The following is a 9,887-nucleotide window of genomic DNA, read 5'->3' as shown; positions in this document are numbered from 1 at the left end:
GTCTGAGCCAGTATAGTCAACGTTGTTTATTTTGTTTTTGTTATTTTGTTTTTGTTAATTCACTGTTACAAAATTATATCATTTAATTGTGTCTGTTACTGCACAAGCTTAAAATTACACAGGAGGATTTTTTTTCTATTGCTCTCTGTGGAAGTGTTTTTTATGGGTTCTGGTCACTTTTTCTGAACAGTGACTTCAATCAGCTACTGACAAAATCTTAGTGAGTTTATGACAATTGTGATTAAGAGTGAAACTTCTGAAGACATTTCATTTAAGGCCGTTTTACAGAGTGAAATTCAATTTAATCTGTAATAATTAATATAAAATATTATATAAATATAATATGTTTTGTTTTCCTTTTGATCTTATTCCTTATTGTTATTTATTTATATATTTCTATGTGCACTGTTTTTGGAAAAATTGTTGATAAGGACCAAATTAAATGACTACTACTTATATGAATATTTGCAGTAGTCATACAATACAATGTATTTTTGGTCTTTTTTGAAAGATTTTAGAGGCCTACTTTATAGCCTACTTATTTGTGTCACAGAGATGTGACCCCTCAGATTTCTAGCTTGGGAATCACCAGTGCAAGGAGAGGGTGACTCTCCACCATCCATCTCTGCAATGACAGGCATTTTCCTCATAAAATAAAGAACAAATGTAAGCAATGTTTGTAATTTGCAGTGGCGTATATTCGAGTCGTGTCAGAATAATCGGAAAAATTAGGTCCCAACTAGGACAATTCACGTGAACACATGCTGTAATCGAAGCAACAACTCGAAAAGTCGGAGAATATATTGATACACGACATGCCAAAAGTTGATGGCAAGAAACTTTTTACTTAGTCACGTATTGCATATCATTGTTTTGCTCACATGTAATTTGTATATAACAGGGTATAACCGTTAGTTGCTGTCCATGCAGAGTAACCTAGATTAGTCAGAAGAGAATTGATGCAGAAACATGTTTGGGACAAAATACAACATATCCTCTTTGTAACGTCCATGTTGTCTTAACATTACGATTTCAAATCTCATAAACACACCGAAGTAAGAGCGATTTACCAATTTGGGAAAACGGGGCAATCCGAGGAGCACGTGAACGCAGCATGACAGCCACGCTGACGTCCCGGAAGTGTACGTAGCGGTTCGGCTCGCAGCGCTCCGCTCTTTACGGTCCTGTAGCTAAGCTAGCTGAGAGGATGCCGTCGATTGAATACGACGAGTGAGTGTTTTATATTAACATTTAATCAAAACTGCTGACATTGGAGGCATGTTATAGATCTAATATTGCTTTTTAATCTCTTCTCCCTCAGCTCCAAGCCCAGTTGGGCCGACCAAGTCGAGGAGGAAGTAGATGAAGGTAAAGCGCCAGTTAGCGTAGTTAGCGCTAATGTTAGCACATCCCTCGGAGGCTAGGCGGCTTTCACGTCCACGTGGTTGTCCGGCGTATTATCAAGCTAAATTTTTTTTTATTTTTGGTGTTTTGGATATCTAACCTCTTCATGTAGATACATATATTTGACTGGTTGACATGAATGGATTATTTATTGATAAAACATTATATCGACATACGCCGTGGCCTGTGGACAGTGACGTAAGCAGGGTGGCATTCATCAGTTTTAAGGTTTAGTGAGGTAGTGTAATATGTTACCAGTCATAAATCAATGTAGTTATTATACAACAAACTATAAGAAATTGTGTCAAAAGCTGAGATGTTTCACTTCACTAATGCACAAGGTTTAATTGAGGTGTAAAGTGAGTCCTGGAGATGTGATGGAGAGTGGTGACAGCAGATACACTCACTGGCCTCTATTAGATACATCTGTGCAGTCTAATTCAATCCAATACAACAGCCGTACCTTAAGGTCTACATTTATGAAGTTTAGACATTTTCAGGTTTTGTTTACATTGTCAAAAAGGTGATAATTCTACTTTGTTTATTACTGAGCTTGTACTAAGTTGTGGTGGTGCACTGGGGTGCTTTATAATGACTGGTGTTCCTAATATTTTGCCCCTCTCGTGTATGTTAATAGGGTCGACAAGATAGTAGGGATACCATTCAATATAATGCACTCTAGTATGTCACCTTCACCCACTACGACCTCAATAATGAACATAAAGCAGAATTATCACCTTCTTGACAATTTCACCAAAATCTGAAAATGTATAAGCTTCATAAATGTAGAATTTAAAGCAGAGCTGTTGTATTTCGTTGCATTAGATTGCACAAGTGTACCTAATAGAGAGGCCAGCAAGTGTAGTTGTAAAGTGTTCATGCCCAAAAGGAGCTTGAATAGTAATCATCTGTGTTAAACTATGATGAATGTCCTGATTGGAAAAGCTTTTTAAGTGTCTCAGTAACCATTAGCATCTTTGGTTTGAGGCAGTTTAGATCAAACAAACAAAATCCACCCAAAATGAGGCAGGAAAGAGTTTTGCTGTCGTCTGTCATTAGATGTAATTTGACTTTGAGTATTTATTTCATTTTCTTCTGGCAGGCACACTACCACCCCCCAAGGAAACCATCAAAGGAAATATAAAAACCATCACAGAATACAAAATAGACGATGATGGAAAGAAGTTCAAGGTAATTTTTTTTTGTTTTGTTAAAGTAAATGTTGCATCTGTTAAATGTATTTATCTTTCAAACATCAGGACTGTAATAGTAAACCTCATTATATCACATGCAGTTTTTTTGTTTTTTTCAGATGATTTACTTTATTCTAAATGTCTAAATAATCTGTAAAGTCATGTTTTTGGCTTTTGGCAAAAGCAACAGATCTGATCTGTGTGTAATAGTTTCTTTGCCTCTTTTGAAGTTAGTTCATAACCTAAACCATTAAAAGCCTCTTAAAGTCTAAAACTTTAAATAGACTGCACGTCTCATAGGATTCCTATAGTACCACAGTTGTTGGTCAGTGGTATAAATGTTTGGCCATGTCAACAATAGTAAATAAAACACGCTGCTGAGATATGGGAATGAGTTTACATATGTTGTTTATTTCTTCTCTAGATTATCCGAACCTTCAAGATTGAGACAAGAAAAGCCTCCAAAGCTGTTGCCAGGAGGAAGGTATGCTTTTAAATTGAAACTAGTTGAAGATGCATTCACTTGGAAATGAACTAGTACAAGACTTGGGATAAAGTCAGGTGTCATAATATATTTCTCTCACTTCAGAACTGGAAGAAGTTTGGCAACTCTGAGTTTGATGCACCAGGTCCTAATGTTGCCACCACTACAGTCAGCGATGATGTATTCATGACTTTCATTTCCAGCAAAGAGGTGAACTTCAGTTTTTTTTTTGTTGCTGTGTATGATGTGGAGCATTTAACATAATGCCTGCAAACATGTTTTAACTGTGGTCTCTGTTCTGGGTTCAGCTTCTTACTGAGTACATTGTCTTACCTCTTGCAGGACTTGAATGCCCAAGACCAGGATGAGGATCCCATGAACAAACTGAAAGGACAGAAGATTGTGTCTTGTCGTATTTGCAAAGGCGACCATTGGACCACCCGCTGTCCGTACAAGGACACTCTGGGCCCCATGCAGAAGGAGCTGGCTGAACAGCTTGGGCTTTCCACTGGAGACAAGGACAAGCCTCCTGGCTCTGGTATGATCAGCACACTAATGCACATAGTCAGAAATTGTATTTGTTGCTGTGAGATTTGGTGGCTGGTTGTTCTGAATTATGACTGATGACCAACTTTTTCTCTTTTTCACCAGCGGAACCGGAGCCTGCTCAGCCTGCACAGAGCAAGACTGGCAAGTATGTGCCTCCGAGCCTGAGGGATGGAGGCACGCGGAGAGGGGAGTCCATGCAGCCTAACCGCAGAGGTGAGTGTGAGTGATGTATCCGCTAACTCTGTGCACACACTTTGCACTGAGTCACTACATTGGGGCTGGCCGATATTGGCAGAAGTTTTTGACCAAATACTTGGATATCATTATTTTGACAATATTGTAAAGATGACTATTGATGCTTTCATAAAATATTTTAAGACAAATTTTTATTTTAAATGATCATCAGTAATGTGGATATGACTTAGTGGATAAAGGCAGATAATAGAACAAAGAAAATTACATTTTTACTGTAATGAAACCTTTAAAAGCAGGAAAAGACAACACTTAATCCATATGACGATATTCAAAATCTAAGCAGATATCTATAAAATATCACAATATCGATATGTCAATTTATTGCCCAGCCCTACACTATACAACAGTAACATTGCTCAGTGACATATACGTGATCTAAACAACAGCGTGTGTTTGCTCCTGACAGCTGATGACAACGCCACCATCCGTGTGACCAATCTGTCTGAGGACACCCGTGAGACAGACTTGCAGGAGCTCTTCAGACCATTTGGCTCCATCTCGAGGATCTATCTGGCCAAGGACAAGAACACTGGGCAGTCAAAGGTCAGTGTTCTGATACATTTGCCCCACAAAAATAAGTTACAAAGAGGAATTGATCATTTTCAGTTCTTCAGATAAGAGAAACAGTGCAGATGTTACATTGGGGGGGGTTGCGCATACAACTGCGTTTGTATCTTTTATAAGTAACAGTCCTCACTTTCTTTCCTGCAGGGCTTTGCCTTTATCAGTTTCCACCGTCGGGAAGATGCAGCCAGAGCCATCGCAGGAGTGTCAGGATTTGGATATGATCATCTTATTCTCAATGTTGAATGGGCCAAGTAAGTAATCATCAGTTTTGTCAGTTAATGTAAAAGCCTCCCATTCTTTCTCGTGCCAACCATATTTATCTCTTTGCAGACCGTCTAACAATTGAGGAAACCATCAGAATATTCCAGCAGGAGGCCAGATTTTATTGTGGTAAAATGTGGCTGTTAACTATAAATAAAGAATCAAATGTCACAATTGACTTTGTCATTGTTTTCTTAGTAATTTGCACAACTTTCAAATTTCGTTTATTTTTATTGGAGAAAGTCGAGTATGTACAGGTGCATCTCAATAAATTAAAATATTGTGGAAAAGTTAATTTTCAGTAATTCAGTTTAAAAAGTGAAACTCATTATATAGATTCTTCACACAAAGTGAAATATTTCACGCCTTGTTTTAATCTTGATTATAGCTTACAGCTAATGAGAACCCAAAATTCAGTGTCTAAGAAAATTAGAATATTGTGAAAAAGTTCAATAATGTAGACATCAGTGTCACATTCTAAATCAGCTTAATGGCTCAAAACACCTGCGAATGTTTCCTGAGCCTTTTGATGATCTGTCTGGTTCAGTGGGCTTCACAATCATAGGGAAGACTGACTTGAAAGTTGTCCAGAAGACAGTCATTGACATCCTCCACAAGTCAGAGTGCTGTATCCAAGAATATTCATAGAAAGTTGAGTGGAAGGAAAAAGTGTGGTAGGAAAAGGTGCACAAGCAACAGGGATAACCGCAGTCTTGAGAGGATTGTCAAGCCAAAGGCCATTCAAAAATTGGGGGAACTTCACAAGGAGTTGACTGAGGCTGGACTCAGTGCACTAAGAGCCACCACATACAGATGTATCCAGGGCTACAACTGTCGCGTCAAACCACTCCTGAACCAGATACATCAGAAGCGTCTTACCTGGCCTGAGGATAAAAAGAACTGGGCTGTTGCCCAGTGGTACAAAGTCCTCTTTTCAGATGAAAGTAAATTTTACATTTCATTTGGAAATCAAGGTCCCAGAGTCTGGAGGAAGACAGGAGAGGCACAAAATCCAAGTTACTTTAAGTCCAGTCAGTGATGATTTGGGTGGGGGGGGAGTTGCGGACCGTCTATTCAATGTCCGCCCCCAAAGTGCCAAAACTCAAAGTTGAGCGAGTAGAAAGTACAGTGAGACCGTGAGCGCGCAGAGTGGTCTTTATGCAAGCGGATTTTGGCACTAAAATGACGCCATAAACCATGTCATCTGCTGGTGTTGGTCCACTGTTTTATCAAGTCCAGAGTCAATGCAGCCATCTACCAGGACATTTTAGAGCACTTCATGGTTCCTTCTGCTGACAAGCTTTATGGGGATGCTGATTTCATTTTCCAGCAGGATTTGGCACCTGTTTTAATGAACATGGAATTACTATGTTTGATTGGCTCCAATATTTCTCAATTATGCTGCTGTCTTATCTGCAAAACTTTTCATAAGTGAGATCTGCCCCTCACTAATGATCCCTTAGTACGTTACCAGCTTTAACATACATTTTCCCAACTGTGCAGTGTTAATTATAAATACCTTATTAAAAACAAATCAATTTCATAAGAGCTTTATTTGAAATATTACATATAAAAACTACATACAATTTATACCACATTAGGCGAACATTTCAACATGATTAAAAAGCACGTTTAAAACTTAAAACATGGAATGGCACTGCACAGAAAGTCCACGGTGGCCACTTAGTGACACAGTTGACTGCCAGCTTATTTAAAAGAAATGACTGCCCAACATATCAGCATCAGGATTTATGGATCCAATTCTTGCTGGGAAGGTAACAAAGGACTAATCAGAGACCTCCATCTTCTCTTGTTTGATTTTCTCTGTGGAAAAGATAGATAATACGCATCAGTATTCCTTCTTATTTTAGTGTTTAGGTGAAATATCTTTTGATGTTATTCCTGAATGACATTGACACAGATTTGAAACTCACCTGATGCCTGTTCTTCCTTCATCCTGTCCAAGACACACTTCTTAATCTCCAGCCCTATGGCCCTGGAGAGCGGAGGGGGGACAGCATTTCCAACCTGGGAAGCCGCAAACAGGAAGAGTTAATTAATTAAACTCAGGTTGTTCGAAGTTCATGGAGCAGCTCATTGCAGAGCTGCTTGTATTTTCAATAAGAATATACAAAAACAGGATACAGACGAAACCTGCCAAATTATAGCTGAAAACATGTTTGGGGATTGAGTTTACCATCACACTGTCAGCTAAATACAAGTTGGTTACCTGTCTGTGTTTGTCCAGGATGTTTCCAAAGAAGCGGTAGGTGTCGGGGAATCCCTGAGAGCGTGAACACTCCCTCACACTGACCACTCTGTGCTGCTCAGGGTGCAAAACACGACCCTGAAATTAAAATTTAAGGATTAAGATCCAGATGCAGGAAATCTGTTCGACTCGACTTGAAGGCATCAGTTTAATTGCCGTCCTTTTTAGTATCCATTTTTACAGACTAAACTATAAATACATTGATTTTATTTAACATAACATTCAAGCATCTCCTGAAATTAGTAACCAATGGAATCTTTGTGACCAATGTGATTCCCCATCTGATTAAATAATTCAGTTAGCTTTTCTTGGCCGCAGTATGAAAAAAAGTGAACAGTTTCTAAGCCAGTTTTACAACATTTTGGCTAAACTTAAAAACCAACAAAAAATACATGTATATTTAACAATAATAATAAGTAAGGCACATTTCATACACAAAATGCAGCTAAAAGTGTTTTGAAACAATCAACCACTGATATCAATTCAACGAGATGTAAAAACAAATACACTTTAGAGTATATAGAAAAATAAGACAATGTAACATGAGATGGAAATAAAGTAAAATAAAAATATAATAAAATAAAGTGGAAAATGCGATATAGAATGTACTTCAGCAGTGGTAATTTGAAATATAATAAAGTGAAAGTATCTCCCCCCTGTGTTTACAATCTATAAAGTGGCACCATAAGCAATCAGAGCCTCCCTTTCCCATCGGACACAGACTCACCACAGATCATGATGAACTGAAATACCCCAGAACATCTTCCCACAGGTTTAACATCACTGTGGGTCTTATCTGTGTCAGGCGTAACCCAAGACTGCCCCAGAAAAAACCCCACCTTCAGTGGTGCAGTGGGTGTTAAAAACATTATTTTTGCTCAAACCTATCAACCACTGACCATCAACACCCTTGTAACAGTAAAAAAACAACAAAAAAACAAAACAAGTTGTATAATAAAAACAAGAATAAAACCCACTGACAAATTTTATTCAGAGAGTCCATGTACCTGCTTGCCCATTGGTTCAGGGTTGGTAACAGTTGTGCTGAAGAAGCCGTCCCACTCCAACCTGCCGTAGAGTCCGGCCCAGTGATTGTGGCGGTTCCCAGTGTGAGGCAGACACCAGGGGATCAGGGTGTTAAACTGCCTGTCTGCAGGGTCGCAAGGATTCCCTGTGAAGAGGCGAAAACACAATCAGACACGTCTCAAACTTGAGATGTAGGCTCTGTAACTCCATTAAACCTGCATACCTCCTGAACAAGTGCATACGCCTCTAAGAGCACCGGTGCTGCTGCGCCCGTTCTTCTTATCAGGGTGCGAGTAACGGAGTTTCTTGGTCATGGTGCCATCTTTCAGCCGAACCTCGATGTTGGGAAGATCCCTCCAGTCAGAGCCGGGGGCCAAGGGGATGTGACGCATCCGAGCTTCCACCAGAGCGCTCATGTCCTGAGAATACAATGATGAGGTATTTTATACAAAAGAAGTGTTCACATTTCACTCCTACATACCAGTACATAGATGATATCTGCATCAGGTTAATGCCCAATCGCTAAATGTGAGACCGCTCACCTTGCAGATGTGATCTTTGAGGATTGGCTGATACTGCGTGCCTCTGATCTTCCTCTGGAACCAAGACTGAGGCTCCCCATTATAGGAAATCTCCAATGCAGCAGCACCATTGCGAATCTCTGGCAGGTCTGACATGGTGTCTCTGACAGTGATGGTTCTGTAGATTCCTCCGTTGCCCCTGTTGGAAGACACAAAATTTAATCTAGTGTACGGTCACACAGAGGTTGATGAGTGTGTGCTGTACAGGTTTAAGAACTATACATCAAGAAAGAGGAAAGTGGATAATGTTCACATTACCGTGTGACATTACTGACGTATTTCTTTTCATCCACCACCACGCTCAGAGAACAAGCTCTGGGAGCAAACACATGCAGAGGCTCAGGATAACGAGGCAGCTTCTCTCCGGGAGCAGCAGCCAGGATGATTGCCCTGCGACGGGTCTGGGCAACGCCATACTGACCGGCCTGATGAAAAGAGAAGCATCAAACATGTTAGTGTCTGGCAAAGCAGACATCAGTCATAAAAACTGGCATCTAAGGCTGTCATTTTTCCCTCGTTTAATCGGTCATTTCATCTGTTCATGCCTCTATAAATTATTCATTTCAAAAATGTTTGCGAGGAAGTGTTACCCGCTCAAACGAATATACCGAGAAAGGCTTGCAGGAGTACACTGCTTTGATCTAACATCACGAGCCAATAGGGTGGGGAACAACTGCATTGTGGTAAAAATGTTTTTTGGGGGAAGTTTTAAGTCATCTGATCGGGTGTGACCTCTGAGACCAGGGGCAGATTTTCAGCAACATGAATAAAATTCAGCTGAAGCACAGGTATCACAATGGACTGCATAGTGATGTGATGTCTTTCATTTTCCACTGCATCCTCACATTTTTAGAGGAGATTAGAGGGAAATATGTTTTGTTTATATTAACATTACACAAAAGACACACTGTCAAGTTTTGCCATTTAATTTTAACCTCCTTTTTTAATTTGACAAATTCAGTTTGACCACCATTTATGCCGATATGTTTGGTGTCCTTAAGAGTATACAGCCACGAGTCTCCTCTGACACTGACTTGCCTGGTACCTTTTTTTGCAGAGGATTTTATGAGCACCACACATGCATAAGTCCGTGTTATTCACTCAGATCCAACGCAAGATGAAAAATAAAATACTGAAGAGTCAGACCCACCTGAAGGACACCAAAAGTACACTGGTAGCCCATTCGCACAAGACAACGTAGAGTCAGTTTTAGGACCATGGACCTTTTGAATGAAACGAAGTTCCTCACATTCTCAAGCAGGAAGAACTTGGGCCTGTAGTAGTCGCAGTAACTGCAA

At 39.8% G+C, this 9,887-nt stretch overlaps 2 protein-coding genes across 3 annotated transcripts in view; one reads left to right on the top strand and one right to left on the bottom strand.

The window, feature by feature from the left end:
- Positions 1–1,136: 1,136 nt before the first annotated feature.
- eif3g (eukaryotic translation initiation factor 3, subunit G) lies at positions 1,137–4,887 on the top strand. Of its 2 annotated transcripts, none has more exons than XM_062438676.1 (10): positions 1,137–1,230; positions 1,322–1,368; positions 2,507–2,595; positions 3,022–3,081; positions 3,187–3,291; positions 3,424–3,619; positions 3,733–3,843; positions 4,292–4,428; positions 4,597–4,703; positions 4,783–4,887. In XM_062438676.1, exons 1-10 carry the CDS (start codon positions 1,208–1,210, stop codon positions 4,796–4,798), a joined length of 891 nt encoding a protein of 296 aa, XP_062294660.1. In that variant the 5' UTR covers positions 1,137–1,207; the 3' UTR covers positions 4,799–4,887. The 2 variants fall into 2 exon arrangements, with proteins under 2 accessions (XP_062294660.1, XP_062294659.1); XM_062438675.1 differs by having other exon boundaries at positions 3,733–3,849.
- Positions 4,888–6,247: 1,360 nt separating this feature from the next.
- dnmt1 (DNA (cytosine-5-)-methyltransferase 1) overlaps positions 6,248–9,887 on the bottom strand; it is a 14,536-nt gene continuing 10,896 nt past the window's right edge. The window contains exons 27-34 of the mRNA XM_062438827.1: positions 9,740–9,881; positions 8,848–9,014; positions 8,551–8,728; positions 8,232–8,427; positions 7,990–8,153; positions 6,944–7,060; positions 6,648–6,741; positions 6,248–6,537 (exon numbers count right to left, since the gene is read on the bottom strand). Of these exons, the coding sequence (XP_062294811.1) occupies positions 6,500–6,537; positions 6,648–6,741; positions 6,944–7,060; positions 7,990–8,153; positions 8,232–8,427; positions 8,551–8,728; positions 8,848–9,014; positions 9,740–9,881 (1,096 nt within the window). The 3' untranslated portion in view covers positions 6,248–6,499. The remainder of the gene's footprint in view (positions 6,538–6,647; positions 6,742–6,943; positions 7,061–7,989; positions 8,154–8,231; positions 8,428–8,550; positions 8,729–8,847; positions 9,015–9,739; positions 9,882–9,887) is intronic.

The sequence above is a fragment of the Scomber scombrus genome, chromosome 18, assembly GCF_963691925.1.
Source record: "Scomber scombrus chromosome 18, fScoSco1.1, whole genome shotgun sequence".
NCBI lineage: Eukaryota > Metazoa > Chordata > Actinopteri > Scombriformes > Scombridae > Scomber > Scomber scombrus.
This window is presented reverse-complemented; position numbering and strand designations above follow the sequence as displayed.